The 19,818-nt window shown below is 43.5% G+C and overlaps 1 protein-coding gene across 1 annotated transcript in view; it reads left to right on the plus strand.

Moving 5' to 3' along the window:
• Positions 1–7,314: 7,314 nt before the first annotated feature.
• The window catches only part of MEIOC (meiosis specific with coiled-coil domain), a 68,385-nt gene continuing 55,881 nt past the window's right edge, over positions 7,315–19,818 (plus strand). Inside the window, exons 1-3 of the mRNA XM_073681556.1 lie at positions 7,315–7,374; positions 7,588–7,655; positions 14,543–14,647. Coding sequence (XP_073537657.1) covers positions 7,315–7,374; positions 7,588–7,655; positions 14,543–14,647 — 233 coding nt within the window. The remainder of the gene's footprint in view (positions 7,375–7,587; positions 7,656–14,542; positions 14,648–19,818) is intronic.

A 19,818-nucleotide genomic window follows, 5' to 3' on the forward strand; every position in this document is an offset into this window, starting at 1 on the left:
TTTGCACATATTTGTTACACATGTTCACTACACTAGTTCATATTATGTATGTTGTATATTTCTATTTTTATTAATATCCAACCTTTTGTCACTATTTGCACTTTAGGTCTATATTTACACCGATACTTACCCTGGATGAGATTGGTATTTATACATTTCACAATATAATTTTAGTACACAGACATGTTTAGTGTATTGTTTTCTGATTTTTTTTCCCCATTTTCCCACAAGCAGCACGGCACTTCATGTAGCCCATGCTTCTCACTGTGGAATGCATTACATTATCTACATGTCGTCCAGTTGTCACTTCCGGTCACGCCCCCTTGAGTTCCAGGATGACACGCACACCGACGCCGCTTCCTCCCCGAGGATCGCGCTCCTAGGAGACTTCACTGTATATGTGCTAACAAATGCACTCGTGTGAAGCAGAGGGGAGAGGCTTAAGTTAATTTTTATCAGATAATTACAAATAAAGGTATAACACAGGCAAAGTAAAACAGGCTGGTCATAAAGTAAAGTGGTGGACTTGCGTCTTGTAGTGGCCAGCTTACATACATACTGGGTTATTGCACGCAGGAGAGGTAAGATTTATCACAGAGTTGGAAAGCTGGGTGCCCAATCAGGTTTACACCTTCTACATATTAGGGTTAGGATCTTGGAGATGGGAACACCTCTTTAAGCGTGATCATTTTACTGTGAAGAGATTTCTGGCTGTTTCAAAGCACAGACGGGTTTGTGCAGATAAAGACTTAATAAGGAAGGTTTCTGATAGATAAATTCATCAAAGATTAAGAGGGCAGCTGTTAAAATGCCATTACAAAGCAGAAAACAGGTATTTGAAGCTGCTGGTGCCTCTGGAGTCCTGCGAACCGCAAGGTGTGTGTAGGATTCTCCAGAGACTTGCAGTTGTGCATAAACCTACTATTCAACCACCCATAAACAATGCAGTCACAAGCAGAAACCGTTGCAGTGAGTGACATACATGAAGACTAATTTTAAAACAGCTTTGTTAACTGATGAGTGCCGTGCAATGCTGGATAGTCCAGATGGATGGAGTAGTGGATGGCCACCATATCCCAATAAAGCTGTGGCGTCAGCAAGAATGTGATGGAGTCATGTTTTAAGCCGGAATCATAGAGATATAGCTGGTAGGCCCCTTTAGGGTCCCTGAAGGTGTGAAAATTACCTTGGCAAAGTATATAGAGTTTCTGACTGACCACTTTCTTCCATGGTACAAAAAGAAGAACTATGCCATTCGTAGCAAAATCATCTTCATGCACGACAATGCTCCATGTCATGCTGCAAAGAATACTTCTGAGCCATTGGCTGCTATGGGCATAAGAGGAGAGAAACTCATGTTGTGGCCACTATCCTCCCCTGAAATCTATGAGATTAGGAGGCAGGTCATGTCAAAATAGCAGCTCTGGGAGGCCATCCTGACATCCTGCAAAGAAAGTCAAGGAAAAACTATCCTAAAACCCACAAGTGCAATGGATGCAAGAATTGGGAAGGTGTTATCAAAGAAGTCCTATGTTAACCTGTAACTTGGTCTGTTAAGATGTTTTTGATTGGAAAAGCTTTTGATTTCAGTACCGTATTTTTCGGACTATTAAGACCCACCGGACCATAAGAAGCACCTAGGGTTTAGAGGAGGAGAATAGAAAAAAAATGTGTTCATGATGCACTGTTAAGGGGGAGGGGGTCTGCTGCTGACACTGTTATAGAAGTAATGTCCCCCAATTCTGTTAATATCCCCCATCCTGGTATATATGACCCCCTCCTTCCTGTTATACGTGGCCCTCATCCCCATCCTGGTATGCATTGCACCCCTCATCCCCATCCTGGTATGCATAGCACCCCAATCCCCCATCCTGGTATGCATGGCACCCCAATCCTCCATCCTGGTATGCATGACACCCCAATCCCCCATCCTCTTATGCATGGCACCCCTCATCTTGGTATTCATGCCACTCTTCATCCTGGTATTCATGCCACTCTTCATCCTGGTATTCATGGCACCCCTCATCCTGGTATGCATGGCATCCCTCATCCTGGTATGCATGGCACCCCTTATCCTGGCATGCATGGCTCCCCTCATCCCGGTATGCATGGCTCCCCTCATCCCGGTATGTGTGGCACCCCTCTTCCCCATCCTGGTATGCATGGCACCCCAATCCCCCATCCTGGTATGCATGGCACCCCAATCCCCCATCCTAGTATGCATGGAACGTCAATACCCCATTCTGGTATGCATGGCACCCCAATCCCCCATCCTGGTATGCATGACACTCCTCATCCTGGTATGCATGGCCCCCCTCATCCTGGTATGCATGGCCCCCTCATGCCGGTATGCATGGAATCCCTCACCCCTCTTCTTGGTATGCACGGCACCCTTCATCCCTCATCCTGGTATGTATGGCACCCTTCATCCCTCTTCTTAGTATGTATGGCACCCCTCTTCCTTGTATGCATGGCAACCCTTATCCCTCATCCTGGTATGCATGGCACCCCTTATCCTTCATCCTGGTATGCATGGCACCCCTCATTCCTCTTCCTGGGATACTTGGCACCCCTCCATCCTGGTATGCTTGGCACCCTCTGATCCCAGTCACCCTGCACACAAAAAAATAAACAATTATACTCACCTCCTCTATGCTCCAGCGCTGCGTCCTGCTCACTGTGTGAGCCGTGCATGGCGTCACTTCCATGCGCCCTCACACTGTGAGATGCACTGCTGGAATAGTCACTGCTTTCCACGCCGGGACTGTGTGCGTGGGGAGCAGTGAACATTCACTCTACTTAATAGCGCGCACACAGTAGCCGCAGCTCAGCTCCTGCTGTGGCTCTTCGGTCTCGTGTGCCCGCTATTAAAACCATGAGAGTGGGTTGTAGTGAATATTCATGGTCTTTAATAGCGGTACACATGACTGCCGAGCGCAGCAGGAGCCACTCTGCGAGTACAGTGTGTGCGCTATTAAGGAAAATGAATATTCACTGCTCTCCATGCCCATGGGCATGGGGAGCAGTGAATATTCATTTTCTTTAGCAGCGGGCACAGTGTAGGCTGCAGCAGCCGGCTGCTACCTCCTGTGCCTCTCTCCTCCGCTGCTGCCGCTCACCCCACCACCCACAGCCATAGTATACATATATATTTGGACTATAAGACGCACCCCCCACTTTCCTTCAAAATTTTGGAGGAAAAAAGTGCGTCTTATAGTCCGGAAAATATGTAATTGCGACTTCATAAAGCTACAAATTCAGCAGATGACCATTTTCAGTTCTTTACAACCTATAAAATGTATGAAAACTCTGTTGTGCATAATAATTTGGAACTGCACTTTGAGTTTTTTTAGTTTTGAAAATACGGTTATCGTTGGAAGGCTTGTCCAATAAACTGATTTATAAGCCATGGCCTCACTATCAGTATTTGGTCAGTATTCAGTCAGTATTTTTTTTCAGAAGTGGGTGATAAATGCAGAATTGGTGACTTGTTTCTATTATACCTTTTCTCTGATTGTTCCTCACCTGGTTTTGGCTCCCACTCCTGAGAAAAAATACTGACCGAATACTGATAGTGGGGTCATGGCCATACTCTGATTATTTGAACATTATACTGACTCATTTGCATCGGTTATTTAGGAAAATAAGAGAAAAATAGCATTTGCATAACATTTTGGAATTCTGTGTAGTAATAATTTAAATAAACTGGATAAGTTTTGTATCGCCTGAATCGAATTCCCAACGAGACTCATATTGCCAGATCACTTTTTACCATATAATGTACACTGTAAAAACAATTCTCAAAAAGCAGAATTGCGTTTTTTATTTTTTTCTCGCAATTTCACCTCACATGGAATGTAGTTTTCTGTTTTGCAGTACAGTATGTACTACAATTAAAGAGTACCTGTCAGCACGAGTTTGCATGTTAAAGTACAGGCATGGCCATAATGGCACTGTCATGCAGATTAAATAGATACCTTTAGGCCACTTGCACATGTTGAGTATTTGGTGAGGTTTTTACCACAGTATTTGTAAGCCAAAACCAGGAGTGGAACAGTCAGTGGAAATGTATAATAGAAACACGTCACCACTTCTGAATATTTTATCCAGTCCTGGTTTTGGATTACAAATACTGAGGTAGAAAACTCTCGTGGCCTTAGTGAAGAAATCCGCATAGTGTGATAAGCTTTAGGTGCATGGAAGCAGAACTGTGGATATGGTCTTCGGCTCCCTCCCTGGCCCTTCTGCCTGCTTCTGGTGTCTGTATCTGCCTCCTGTTTGAAAATACGCACCAGAGTCTTCCTCGCCACAGACGAGGCGCTTGCACAGCCTTGCGGTCTTCAGTAAAATGGCGCAGGTGGTGGTGCTTGCAAACATTGAGATCTCAACTCATCATTGGTTCTCTTTAATTTTCTCCACATACTGTAAAACAACAGGAAACTAAATTCCAAGTGCGGTGAAATTGCGAGAGAAAAAATACCTCAATTCTGACATTGTTTTTTTGAGAATTGTTTTTACTTTGTACATTAAGTGGTAAAAAGTAATCTGGCAATATGATTCGCCTTGTCAGTACAATTAAGGCGATACCAAATTTGCCCAGTCTTTACATTATTTTAGTGATGAAAATAAAAATTGGAGATTTGTAAAAAAAAAAGCAAAAAACTTTTGGAATGAATGACCTTTTGATCACTTGTTGCAGATTTATTTATTCATATACTGTATATATATTTTTTGTGATGTTACGGCAACAAAAAAAAACCTTAATTTTGGAGTTTTTATTTTTTTCTGTTTATGGTGATTAGTTATCAGGATAATTAATTCTATATTTTGATAGATTGGATTTTTATGGATTCGGCGATACCACTTTTTTTTTAAGTTATATCTCTATTTTTAATAGGGGAAAAGGGAATTGATTCAAACTTTTAATTTTTTTTATTCTTATCATATATATATATATATTTTTTTAGTTTTTATTGTATTTTGTAGTTCCCATAGGGAACTGGAACCTGCTGTGAGTCACTGTCATTTCATCAGTTTGTAATATTTATTGACCCAGTCTTGACGTTTCAACTTCTGTTTCTTGTTCAGTGGTGGTCAAGATGCAGCCTTCCTTACGTTGGCCAAGTCTCTGAACACCTTGTACTTCTGGGCACTTCAGGGAGGTTGTAGTTCTAGAATATGACAGCTCTGGAGGATAAATGCTACCTGGTTACTTCATGTTTAAATCTTTACAAGTCTAGAGTCTTTTTCCTTGACATGTTTTTTGTAACCCTGTTGGCTACTTGCAACAAAGCTTTTGATGGTTCTGTGATCACACTCCAATATCTTAGCAATTTCAAGAGTGCTGCATCCTTCTGTAAGACTTGTAGCAATTTTTGACTTTTCAGAGTTAGTTAAATCTCACTTTTTGCAAATTTTGCCTGAGGAATACAAGCTGCCTAATAATTTCTGCACACCTTGATAAAGGGTGTCAATATCTTTACGCCACATCCTCCTTCATTATACAAATTCATATCACTTGATCTGCGCCCATCACTTAGTGCCACCAAGATTCACAACACTTAGCGAGACCCGTCAACGATGATGAGCGTTGACATCACTACCTGGCGCCTGTGAATAGCGATCACTTTACTGCTATTCACTTTTGCCTGAGTCAGATTCTAGGAACATGGACTACATCGGAGTTTAGTGGGAACATTTTGGGCAATAAATTGGTGAACGATGGACTGTCTCTTCTGTTTATTTTTTGTATTTTTATGTTTTTCAGGTATCCATTTCTGAACTACTTAGGTTTCAGTGAATTACTGTGGACCTGCATGGGACTTTTTTTTTTTTTAGAAATTAGTGAACGAGTTACTGAGTTAGTAATGGTGGTATCTGATAAACACCTCCCCATTTCTAACCCCAGGGCTTGATGGCAGCTGAAATCACAGCTGTCATCAAACCCAACTACCATTACCCCGACTGCCACCGCACCAGGGCAATTGGAAAGAGACGGTCAAAGTGCCAGAATTGGCGCGTCTAATGTGATGCGCCAATTCTGGGGCGGCAGCGGGTTGGTACTTTTAGGTTGGGAAGGGCCCAATAACCAGGGACCGCATGGACATCAGATGCTGGTACCCACATCCTCTCCTCAGGACCGTAACCCTTCCAGTGTACCAGATACTAAAGCTATTTGGAACTCCAAATTTCCATCCACAATGACCGGAGGTAGCGGTGATGGTACAGAGTATTTTTTGAGTAGAGACCGATGAAACACATTATGGATCCTAATGGTGGGCAGAAAATCAAGGTGAAGTGCTACGGGATTGACGATGGCTACAATCTTATAAGGACCGCTGAGCCTGGGACCCAGTTTCCAAGAGGGAACTTTCAACTTAATGTTCCTGAGTACAACTACACCAAATCACCAACACACAGGTCCGGACCCACCACACGTCTTCGATCAGCCACACTCTTATATTTGGACCCCATCTTCCTCAATCTATCAAGAACCCCTTGCTACAAAGACGTAATTGAAGATGAAAACTGTCTTTCAGGTGTTCCTGTTTTTGATTAACTTGCTGTAGTAGTTGGTGAAACTCAAAAATCTTTGTAACGCCTTTAAATCCTCCAAATCTACAACCGCCTGGACTTTCGCTGGATCCATGCGAAACCCGGTGGACGATAAAATATAGCCTAGAAAAGGGATCTCCTTACCTGAGAACATACACTTCTCTGGTTTGACAAATAATTTATTGTCTCTATTTGTAAGACCTGCCTAACATGTACCTCATGTGAATCAAGGTCAGGAGATTAAATTAATATGTCATCAAGATAGATCACAACAAATCTACCTGCCACGTGACTAAAGATGTAATTTACAAAATGCCGAAAGAGGGTGGGAGCATTTGACAACCCAAATGGCATCACAATGTTTTCATAGTGTCCCTCAGGTGTATTGAAGGCTGAAAGTTTTCCACTCATCCAACTCTTTAATACAAATGAGATTATACGCTCCCCTGAGATCCAGTTTAGAAAACAGTTTTGCTCCCACAATCTGATTAAATAGGTCTGGGATGAGAGTGAGTGGATACGGATCCCGGACCGTGATCTGATTTAGTTTGCGGAAATCTAGACAGGGGCTTAACCCTCTTTCTTCTTTATGAAGAAAACCCTCACAGCAACGGGGGATGAGGATGGTCTGATATGACCCTTTGCCACACTTTCCGTGATATAGTCCTTCATGGCCTGCCTCTCTCGACCAGAAATATTATAAAGTCTGTTTTTAGGCAGCTTGGCCCCAAGAACAAGATTAACGGCCCAGTCATAAAGATGATGGAGAGTGAGTTCTTGACACCCCTGCTCCGAGGACACATCTCCAAAGTCCGACAGGTATTTAGGCACAGACCGGGTATCCACCCTAGCCAGCTGGGGGCCCAAACAGTGTCCTTTACGATACTCGATCCACTTTGACACTTCCCGAGTCTGCCAATCTACCACAGGGTTGGGCAGCGTGAGCCAAAGTAGTCCCAGAACCACAATAAAGGGCATATCCTCTAGCACATAACAGTGACTACATTCTAAGTGTATGGCCCCTACCTGTAGATGTTACCCTCGGATGACTTGAGTAAAATACCCCTGGCTCAAGGGTATGGAGTCGATGACGATTATGGGTATGTGTCTGGACAATGTATGTGGTTTGAGGCCCTGGACCTTGACGAATCTAGCATAGATCAAATTAAACTCCGCCCCACTGTCCAGAAAGGCAGAAATGATTACTTTATTTTTGCCCAGATGGATTTCAGCTGGTAGGAAAAATTGTGACCTACCCACGGAGGCGATATGTACACCCGGGTTGCTAACCTCGCCGCAACCCGGGCGCCTTAGTATTCCAGTGGCTGTTTACGGTGATGTAGGGAAGGACAAGCACCCACGAAATGATCCTCCCTCCCACAGTAAAAACATACTCCCTCTTTACGCCAAACTCCAGTTTTGTCCACAGAACGAGTAGTCCCACCCAAATGCATGGGCTCCTCAGATGTCTCAGACCAGGGTTGCCTTGGCCCTGGACCTCCCGCATATTGGGGGTCTCTTTATGTCTCTGGTGAAGACGGCAATCCCTGATAGATACAGCCGCTTCAAGAGGAACTGGAGTCTCATACAAGGCAAGGGTATCCTTCACCCATACCGATAGCCCTTAACAAAACTGGCTACAGAGTGCGGGGTCATTCCATTTAGTGTCAGTGGACCACCTCCGAAACTTGGAGCATTACTCCTCCGCCAGCCGGTCTCCCTATTGAAGCTGACATAGTGTGGACTCAGCCAGGAAGACAGGGTCGGGGTCGTCGTATATATGACCCAGTGCTAGAAAAAATTCCTCCACTGTCTGGAGCGACGGGGAGTCCGGCGGAAGAGAAAATGACCATGCTAGGTGGTTACCCTGAAGGAGCAAGATTACTATCCCCAACTGTTGCTCCTCTGTTCCTAGGGAGATAGGACGTAACCTGAAGTACAGCTTACAGCCTGAAGACAACAAACATGTCACGCCCCCCAGAGAACCTGTCAGGCAAACCGATATTAGGCTCCACGGGGGGTTGCCTGTGAGTCACGGTCCCCAGACCTGATGTATTAGGGTGCTGCAACACGACAGTGCATAGATCTGCCACTTGCAGGTTGAGTTGCTGCAGTTGCCCTGTCAGAGCTGTGATGGGAGCAATGATGGATCAGAAAACGGTTTCGGCCAGAACTAATGTCACGACTCTGTTGTTAGGTATTCCGGGCTCCTTCCCTGTCCCTAATGCTAGGGGCTCCCTAGCTGGCCCTGTTCCCCAGATTACTTCTGAAGGTGAAAACAGCGGGGCCACGTACCTTTTCTGAGCTCTTGAATCCGCCTTCAGTCTGTTCCTTTCCCCCACCCAGAGAAGAGGGGAGTAGTAGTGTATCACAATACACCAACCAGACTAACAAGGTAATACAAACAGGGATGAAGGAAAATACCAATCATGCAAATATATGTACACAAACAACAGAGGATAACACCGAGCAATGGAGGATGGGGACAAACCAAAGTAGAAGGAGAGGATTAGCACACACCCAAAACCACACAACAGTCTTAGATAAAGCCACGAAACACTTTCTCATACAACAACTCTCAATCAAGCTCCTAGAACAGTGATGGCAAACCTTTTACAGGCTGAGTGCCCAAACGGCAACCCAAAACCCACTTATTTATCACAAAGTGCCGACACGGCAACCTAACGTGTGACTGATTCAGACTTCACAGGAGACTTGCAAAATACTCCCCCCACCCCCACACACACCCGCCCCTCTGCAAAATACATACAGTAGAGACCAAAAGTTTGGACACACCTCATTTAAAGATTTTTCTGTATTTTCATGACTATGAAAATTGTACATTCACACTGCAGGCATCAAATCTATGAATTAACACATGTAGAATTATATACTTAACAAAAAAGTTTGAAACAACTGAAAATATGTTTTATATTCTAGGTTCTTCAAAGTAGCCACCTTTTTCTTTGATGACTGCTTTGCACACTCTTGGCATTCTCTTGATGTGTCCTTCGCCACCACTGTCCTAGAACCATGCAGCATGAAGCTAGCTCTGGCAATAACTGCTAGCTAGAGTCCAGTAAATATATAGGAGCAGGGAGTGGTGGCTAACAGTGAACAGCTGAGAGCATCACCCTGTGAAACCTCCAAAAGCTCTCAGCAGCAGATTAACTCCTGCACTTCTAAAAGAAACCTGCGCCTTTTAATATGAAGGTGAAAGGCTTCTAATGAGTGCAGGAATAGGAGGAATCAGACACTGCGGTCTTCTGGCTCCTCTCTGTCATGGTAAACCCTTGAGAAAAGAACATTCATTTTTCGTCATGCAAACAGACTTTACTACAAAAATGTATGCTGCATACAATTTAAAATTGCATAGAAATTCTTAAAGGGAATGTGTCATCAGAAAATTTCCTGTTCTTTAAGGGTATGTGCAAATGTTTAATATTTAAACTATACAAAAGAGTGGGCACCCCCTCTCCGTACCTGGAGATCAACCCAATGCATATAACGCATAACGTGGACAAAAAGAAAGATATGCAAGAAATGGAGATCTCACATCAAAATAATAACAATATTTTATTAGCACGTAATTAATACAGGCAACAAGAACATCTAAAGACAACCCAAAAATTCACCGAAGCAGCCCAATAATAAGGCAAGAATTAGCCCCATACCATACAACAGGTGTAATACAATAGCATATACAGCAATTAATTTAGGCAAAAAGCCCACACATGATGCTCTAAGGAATCACATGAATGGTGACCAAAAGTGGCTGGATGGCTAGGTGGCCAACCCTAAACCTCATAACATGGTAGTATGTATCAACCACAAAGTGCAAATGCCTAGCAGATAATAAGAATATCAGGAACCTGTTGTTACGGATCCGGGTGGTGGAACTTCTGTGTTGCGGTGCAAGGAGGGACCCAGAGGGGCGTAACTAAGTATCAACTCGGACCGACCTAGGTCGTATGGCGGCTAACGACTCCGTGACCAGGGAGGGACCGAGCAGAGGGACCAGGTGCTACTCTGGGGACGACGTTGTAAGAGAGCAGGTGACTCCCACGGGTCAGATGGCTGAGACTGACCGATACTGCAGATGGGCACAACAGGCAGGCTGACGAGGGATCCGGGTAGATGAAAAGGCAGAGACAGCAGGAGACAGGTGGGAGCCTCTAGGTAGGCTGTCAGGTGGTCACGGCAAGTGACGAGAAGGAGCCTCCAGGTAGGCTGACAGGTGGTCACGGCAAGTGACAGGCAGGAGCCTCTAGGTAGGCTGTCAGGTGGTCACGGCAAGTGACAGGCGGGAGCCTCTAGGTAGGCTGTCAGGTGGTCTTAATAATGTGATCAACTCTGGAGGAAGTTTTCTGTAGTTGTCCACTTCCAAGTTTGTCAGCTGTTCAATAACCTTCTTTTTCTTTCTTTAATATACGTGACACTTGACTCTGACAACAGTTGAATTCCATAGCTACCTCTTTTTGGTTTTTGCCTGACATCTCATAATAAATTTGCCTTTGTCTTTGCCATGTTTTAACCTACGAACACACATATAAAAAAAATTCGGCAAAATTTGACTACCCATGACAAAATCTGCAAAACATTTGGTCCAATAAATGTTGAAAACTAACACTTAAAGTAATAAAACAATGTAATCACACTTTTAAAAAAATGCTAAAGTTTTGGTCGCCACTGTATGTATTTACAGTGGGGGAAAAAAGTATTTAGTCAGCCACCAATTGTGCAAGTTCTCCCACTTAAAAAGATGAGAGAGGCCTGTAATTGACATCATAGGTAGACCTCAACTATGAGAGACAAAATGAGAAAACAAATCCTGAAAATCACATTGTCTGATTTGGAAAGAATTTTTTTTTCAATTTTGGTGGAAAATAAGTATTTGGTCAATTACAAAAGTTCATGTCAATACTTTGTTATATATTCTTTGTTGGCAATGAAAGAGGTCAAACGTTTTCTGTAAGTCTTCACAAAGTTGGCACACACTTTTGCTGGTATGTTGGCCCATTCCTCCATGCAGATCTCCTCTAGAGCAGTGATGTTTTGGGGCTGTCGCTGGGCAACACGGACTTTCAACTCCCTCCAAAGGTTTTCTATAGAGTCTAGATCTGGAGACTGGTTAGGCCACTGCAGGACCTTGAAATGCTTCTTACAAAGCCACTCCTTCGTTGCCCTGGCGGTGTGCTTGGGATCATTGTCATGCTGAAAGACCCAGCCATGTTTCATCTTCAATGCCCTTGCTGATGGAAGGAGGCTTTCACTCAAAATCTCACGATACATTGCCCCATTCATTCTTTCATGTACACGGATCAGTCGTCCTGGTCCCTTGGCAGAGAAACAGCCCCAAACCATGATGTTGCCACCCCCATGCTTCACAGTAGGTATGGTGTTCTTTGGATGCAACTCTGCATTCTTTCTCCTCCAAACACGGCGAGTTGTGTTTCTACCAAACAGTTCTTTGTTTTCATCTGACCATATGACATTCTCCCAGTACTCTTCTGGATCATCCAAATGTGCTCTAGCAAACTTCAGACGGGCCCGGACATGTAATGGCTTAAGCAGGGGGACACGTCTGGCACTGCAGGATCTGAGTCCCTGGCGGCGTAGTCTGTTTCTGATAGTAGCCTGTGTAATGTTGGTCCCAGCTCTCTGCAGGTCATTCACTAGGTCCCCCTGTGTGGTTCTGGGATTTTTGCTCACCGTTGTTGAGATCATTTTGACCCCACAGGTTAGGATCTTGTGTGGAGCTCCAGATCGAGGGAGATTATCAGTGGTCTTGTATGTCTTCCATTTTCTAATTATTGCTCCCACAGTTGATTTCTTCACATCAAGCTGCTTGCCTATTGCAGATTCAGTCTTCCTAGCCTGGTGCAGGGCTACAATTTTGTTTCTGGTGTCCTTCGACAGCTCTTTAGTCTTCACCATAGTGGAGTTTGGAGTGTGACTGTTTGAGCATGCGGACAGATATCTTTTACACTGATAACAAGTTCAAACAGGTGCTACAGGTAATGAGTGGAGGACAGAGGATCCTCTTAAAGAACAAGTTACAGGTCTGTGAGAGACAGAAATCTTGCTTGTTTGCAATTGACCAAATACTTATTTTCGACCAAAATTTGAAAAAAAAATTCTTTCCAAATCAGACAATGTGATTTTCAGGATTTGTTTTCTCATTTTGTCTCTCATAGTTGAGGTCTACCTATGATGTCAATTACAGGCCTCTCTCATCTTTTTAAGTGGGAGAACTTGCACAATTAGTGGCTGACTAAATACTTTTTTTCCCCACTGTAAGTATGTACAGCTCATTTCTAAAGACATATTCCTTTTAAATACTAGAGTAGTATTTTTGATAACGCTTGAAGATGAGGCGTCGAGTTACTTTCCTCCCAGTCTTGGTGTCTTCTGAAAACTCAAATATTGACTGTACCTCCTTCATTAAAACTACAGTGTTAAAAGTGTTGTTTTTACCAAAACTAATTATTACAAAAAAATGGTTATGATCCTTTGGTTCTAAAGGTTGAAAGGGTTGTTCACTATTAGGCAATCTTTGACACCTGGCACATTTTGTTGTAAAAAAAAAACCTGCACCTTACTCACCATCCCCGGGCCTAGTGCTGAGTCTCTGGTGCCGCTTCTGGTACCTGATATTGGCATCGCTGTCATGTCGACAGCGCAAAGGCCAATATTTCAGCTCTGTGGCTCTGTGCAAGGAATTTCATCTACACTGGCACAGCTGATTGACCACTGATTAGCTGTCAATGTGAAGTCAGCATCAGGCTAAGTGCCCATGATGCAGAAATGCTCCAGATTTTTCCTGAGCGTTTCTGCATCTCCCTGGCAGAAAAAAACGTATGCAGATTTTACATGCGGATTGTACATGCGTTTTTCCTGCCAGGGACAAGCGTAAGTGAAGCGTTTTTCACATGCATTTCCACATGCTAGTTGTCAAGCACTTTCCAAGCGTTTTTAGCATCACTTGGAAAGTGCTTGACAACTTGGTCACACTATATAAATCCATGCAAACGGCATGGATTTATATAGTGTGACCGTAAATGAATGGTAAAAAATAAATATTATACTCACCTTCTGATGGCCCCCGGTGTCCTTATCCGATCCGTTCGGTGTCTCGCAGTGGTCCAGAAGAACCTTCCATGACGTCATTTAGTCATGTGACGGTTCACGTGACTGCCGACGTCAGCGGTCACATGACCCGTCATATGACAATGTCGTTCGTCATGGCAGGTCCTTTTAGACCATTGCGAGCTGTCGGGAAGCCAGGATGGATCGCTATGAAGACCGCGGGCCATCAGAAGGTGAGTATAATATATATTTTTTATTTTATTCTTCTTTTTTTTTTTTTTTACAGGTACTATGGTACCCGAGTCTGGATGAGAGTCTCCTCTTCTCCAAACCCGGGTACCATCCGCACATTGAACCGCATGTGCACATGTAGTGATGCGGATATTATGCGATTCAATGCAAGTCAATGGCGGCGAAAACGCCGCGATTCCTCAAAATAATTGGTAGTGCTGCGGATTTTTCCTCAATGATAATCCGCAGCGGAAATTTCCGCAGCATTGCAGATATCATTGGGGAACATGGCAGACCTTCTACCCAGCGTTTTTGGCCACACAGCCTCACAGTCTATGCCAGACACCGGATGTAGAGACTTAGCCCTAGATCCAGGGACAGTGAATATAGCCTGGTTTGTTTGTTTTTTTTATACCAAAATGCGCCAAGGGGCAAAGATTTCATAAAGAGGATAAACCTTATTATAAAATGATTTGAGAAAACTAAAAGTTATGATTGAACTGTTATTCTGATATTTGGAAGATTTGGTTCTTTTCTTGCCCCCAATTTCATACTGCTCCACGTGTCTTGGTGGGCATTAATCATAAGAATGGAGTGATTATCTTTTTTATGTGGTAACATATGTAACATTTTCCATTTATTAACTAGCATCTTCTTAATTCGCTAGAGTTCAGACTGAAAGGAACAGGCTTGGAAGTGAGACTGATCTTAATGGCCTAGTAGCTAATATTCTAGATGAGCAAGACAAAGCACAGGCATTCTTAGATGGAGGGTATGTATTGTTCTTCTTAGGGACTGAATAACTAATAACTTATGTCTTTTGTAAAATCTAATTTTATTGACCACTTTGAGTTGTATGTCTTTAAGATTGTTGATTATGAATGTTCTTGAGCAGCTCCCAGTGATGGCTAAATTCAATTATAAATTTGAAACGCATGATGAATACACAACAATGTAGTAGATGAAGAAATGGTACTCTCAGTCATTCATGCCTGAGATGGGAACGTCTCTCTGTGAAGCATGTACAAGTGGTCAGGATTACGGAAACAGCAGTGTATGTCTAAGTTATGCTGTTCTGTAATTTCTGCTCACTTGTATGGAGGTTGACAAGGATCATCCCACCGCCTCCACCAATTTGTCAGTAACACCACTCGCTCGTGACACATGTGCCTCGGATGCTACTATAAAGAGGGACTCTGCTTCCCACACTCACTCATCCACTCCCCTGTCGCAGTAGGCTGACAATGAGCTAAACGCACCCCACAGTCAGTTCTCACACCCGTTCCATATTTTCCCCGCTACCACTCGCTGTTTTAATAAGCCAGCGAGACACCTCCACTGGGTCACACACGCCACTCAGCTTTCCCGGGCACTTGATAGGTACTCTTCTTGCATTCTGGCATACACAGTGTAACACAACCAAGCTGTTCTCACCCCCCTCCAGGTTTTTAGGTATGTTAAGAGCAGCAAGGAACACACTTACTAAATTTTATTAATACAGTATACCAAAGAAGTACAGTGCTTAAATAAGTTTACAAAAGATTGAATAATATAAAGATATGCATACAGGCAAAACACAGTATAAAATAAAAGGGATAAAATACAGATACTTTTTAGGAATTGGATCCATGAGAGCTTTTGGGAGAGGAGAATGACACCGGAAATATGGACAAAGCTGCAATTTTCAGGGGTTTGACCATGATATTCCGTAGATGAGATATTATGAAGGAGGTTTATCAGACTTTTCCTACGCTGAATTCAGAGGAAGAAGGTTGATTGGATGCAATTAAACTTCAGTTTTGTCCCTAATTTCCTCTCTGGGTCATATTATTACACATGAACCTCCTAGTGAAGCAATATGGCCGTCATCTTACCAAACATCCTTTAACCACTTTACCACCTTGTTTTTTTTTGCGTTTTCGTTTTTTGCTCCCCTTCTTCCCAGAGCCATAGCTTTTTTATTTTTCTGTCAATATGTTCATGTGAGGGGTTGTTTTTTGTGGGACGAGTTGTACTTCTGAACGACAACATTGGTTTTATCATATAGTGTATTGGAACACTGGGAAAAAATTGCAAGTGCGGTGAAATTGCAAAAAAAAAGTGCAATTCCACAATTGTTTTTTGCTTTTTACCATGTTCAAAACTGACCTCCCATGATGATTCTCCAGGTCGTTACGAGTTCGTTGATACCAAACATTTATAGGCTCTTTTTTATTTAAGTGATGAAACAAAAAATTCAAGGCTTGTAAAAAAAAAAAAAAATATGGCACCATTTTCCAAGCCCCGTAGCATCTCCATTTTTCAAGATCTGGGGCTTGGAAAGGGCTTATTTTTGTGCGCCAAGCTGACATTTTCATTCATACCATTTTGGGATAGATACGATGTTTTGATCGCCCTATATTGCAATGTTGCGGCGAACAAAAAAACCCCGTAATTTTGGCATTTAGATTTTTTTCTCAGTACTCCGCCGTTGAGCGGCGCTCATAGCAGATTGGCTATGACAATCACAGGGGTCTCCTGCAGATCCCGGATTGTCATGCCAACCCATCGGCTATTCGTGAACATGTGATGGGCGCGCTGATGGGAATTTGACAGCGGAATTTAACATGTTAACAGCCGTGGATGGAACCCGATTCCCTCCGCGGATGTTAGGGGCACATGTCAGCTGATCAGATCAGCTGTCACGTGTCGGGAAAGATACGGGCTCAGCTCTGGAGCCCGCATCAAAGGGAAGGAGACGATCTTGGACGTACCTATACGTCCAAGGTCGTAAAGGGAATCTGTCACCACATTTGACTTATCTAATCTGTTAGAATGGCCATACAGGTTATAGACTGCTGAAATAAGTCCTACCTGTATGCCTCAGATCATCTGCCTTGTTATTGATAAATCATCTTTTATCACTTCATGTAAATTACCTTTTCCAGGCTATGAGGTGCATGTTGCCTGGAAAATGACTCTGACTCCGGAGCTTATTTTAAATAAAAGGGGACGTTACCAGTGTGAAGTTTAATGGTCGCTCCCTGCTCTCCTGATCTCACTGCAGAGCTGTGTGTGATTATACCTGACACATCTGCAGGTTCCTCTCAGCTTCCAACTCACAGGCAGCCAGGGCTACAATATTGTTACAATACAGCAGAGCTCAGAGAGAAGCAGCAAATGTGTTTGCAAGAAAACAAATTTCAGTTCTCCTGTCCTGTTAGTTACTTGTCTCACACTGGTAACTCCTTTTATTTAAAATAATCTCCGGAGGCAGAGTTACCTTCCAGGCAGCATCCTCCCCATAGCCTGTAAGAGGTCACTTACATGTAAGAAAGTTGTGGATTTCTGTGGAATAAGACATCAGATTGCAGATATCAGTGTATCATGTTTTTCAGCTTCCTATGGCCTAAAGGCCCATATAGAAGGCTTAGTAGGGACGATCCTACTGACAGATTCCCTTTAAGCATTCTATGCATACCACACATGAATCTGATATATTTATAATTCAGGGAAATATTGCTTTCCTGTGGGTTGCCAGGTACCAAAACTTTTGTAATTTGACTTATAGATACTAATATGTTCCCTGATCATGGATATATCCATGGATTTTGTAAAACTAGAATTATAATATAAAAAAAATTTAGAATATTGTCATTCAACATTGACAGCTCCCTGTTAAATACTCTGTGTACACAATCCTTGGCTGCTCTTCATCAGCTAACCTGCTTCAATTACATTTTCATAGCGATAGGGGGCAGGACTGTGGAGTCGGTAAGCCAAACCGCCGACTCCTCAATTTCCCTGACTCCGACTCCACAGCACGGCCTCACTACTGAGTGTGTACATAAAGTGCATCACAGATTTATCTCAACTAAATGTGTAGGTCAAATACACAAAATATGACACATGTCAACAATATAGTGAAAATATATCAAATTTTATTAATAGAATTAAACATATTATAAGATATAGACAAAAAGGAAAAAGGAATTCCCAACAAAATGGCACCCGTGGTACATAAGTACAATGTTCAATACGAATCAATACCAAGAGAATTATCATCTGTGTGTGATCATATGATAGAACCTAATGATGATTAGGGCTTGGTATACCAATATGCAGAAACAATTCCTGATGACAGTGGATCACTATAGTAGATCCACCATAATAGGTTACCATTGGTGCAGATATACAGTTACTGTAGGTCCATATATATTTGGACAGAGACAACATTTTTCTAATTTTGGTTCTAGACATTACCACAATGAATTTTAAACAAAACAATTCAGATGTTGTTGAAGTTCAGACTTTCAGCTTTCATTTGAGGGTATCCACATTAAAATTGGATGAAGGGTTTAGGAGTTTCAGCTTCTTAACATGTGCCACCCTGTTTTTAAAGGGACCAAAAGTAATTGGACAATTGACTCCAAGGCTATTTCATGGACAGGTGTGGGCAATCCCTTCGTTATGTCATTCTCAAGCAGATAAAAGGCCTGGAGTTGATTTGAGGTGTGGTGATTGCATTTGGAAGGTTTTGCTGTGAAGTAAACATGCGGTCAAAGGAGCTCTCCATGCAGGTGAAACAAGCCATCCTTAAGCTGCAAAAACAGAAAAAAACTATCTGAGAAATTGCTACAATATTAGGAGTGGCAAAATCTACAGTTTGGTACATCTTGAGAAAGAAAGAAAGCACTGGTGAACTCATCAATGCAAAAAGACCTGGGCGCCCACGGAAGACAACAGTGGTGGATGATCGCAGAATAATCTCCATGGTGAAGAGAAACCCCTTCAAAACAGCCAACCAAGTGAACAACACTCTCCAGGAGGTAGGCGTATCAATATCCAAATCTACCATAAAGAGAAGACTGCATGAACTTAAATACAGAGGGTTCACTGCATGGTGCAAGCCACTCATAAGCATCAAGAATAAAAAGGCTAGACTGGACTTTGCTAAAAAAACATCTAAAAAAGCCAGCACAGTTCTGGAAGAACATTCTTTGGACAGATGAAACCAAGATCCACCTCTACCAGAATGATGGAAAGTAAAAAGTATGGCGAAGGCGTGGTACAGCTCATGATCCAAAGCATACCACATCATCTGTAAAACACGGCGGAGGCAGTGTGATGGCTTGGGCATGCATAGCTGCCAGTGGCACTGGGTCATTAGTGTTATTGATGATGTGACACAGGACAGAAGCAGCCGATTGAATTCTGATGTATTCAGAGCCATACTGTGTGCTCAGATCCAGCCAAATGCAGCCAAACTGATTGGTCGTCGTTTCATACTACAGATGGACAATGACCCAAAACATAAAGCCAAAGCAACCCAGAAGTTTATTAAAGCAAAGAAGTGGAATATTCTTGAATGGCCAAGTCAGTGTAATGCACACGCCCGGGCTGAGTGGCGGGTGCGTGTATATGTAGTGATTCCACTGGACCGTGCCGGAGAGTGAATGCCTGGAGGGGCGTAGCTAAGTATCCACCCAATCTGACCAGGGTCGCACGACGGCATACGACGCCAGTGCACCAAGGAGGAACCGAGCAGAGGGACCAGGTGCTACTCCAGGACAGACCCCGGACACGGCTGTTGACCCACACAGGGGAATACAGGAACAGGCAGGTTAGGCTGGCACACAGACTGCTGGGTATATGCAGACACGGCTGGTATGCAGACTGGCGGATGCTGGTAAGCACGACTGGTATGCAGGCAGGGAGGTACTGGCAGGTACGACAGGTTGGAGCACCGAGTGGATAGGACCCAGTACAGACTGGGACTCAGGAACAGAACCGCAGATGCGGTGGACAAACACAGCAGAGTGAGGCCGCCCAGAGCGGCGAGCAAGAGCAGAACAAGACGAGACCGCCTGGAGCGGCGAGCGAGAGAAGAGCAGGACAAGGCTGCCTGGAGCGGCGAGCAAAGGGTCAGAGCAGAGCGAGATTGCCGGAGCGGCGAGCAAAGGG

The sequence above is a fragment of the Phyllobates terribilis genome, unplaced genomic scaffold (genome assembly GCF_046119375.1).
Source record: "Phyllobates terribilis strain yellow unplaced genomic scaffold, ASM4611937v1 Scaffold_5__5_contigs__length_657084704, whole genome shotgun sequence".
In the NCBI taxonomy this organism is placed as follows: domain Eukaryota; kingdom Metazoa; phylum Chordata; class Amphibia; order Anura; family Dendrobatidae; genus Phyllobates; species Phyllobates terribilis.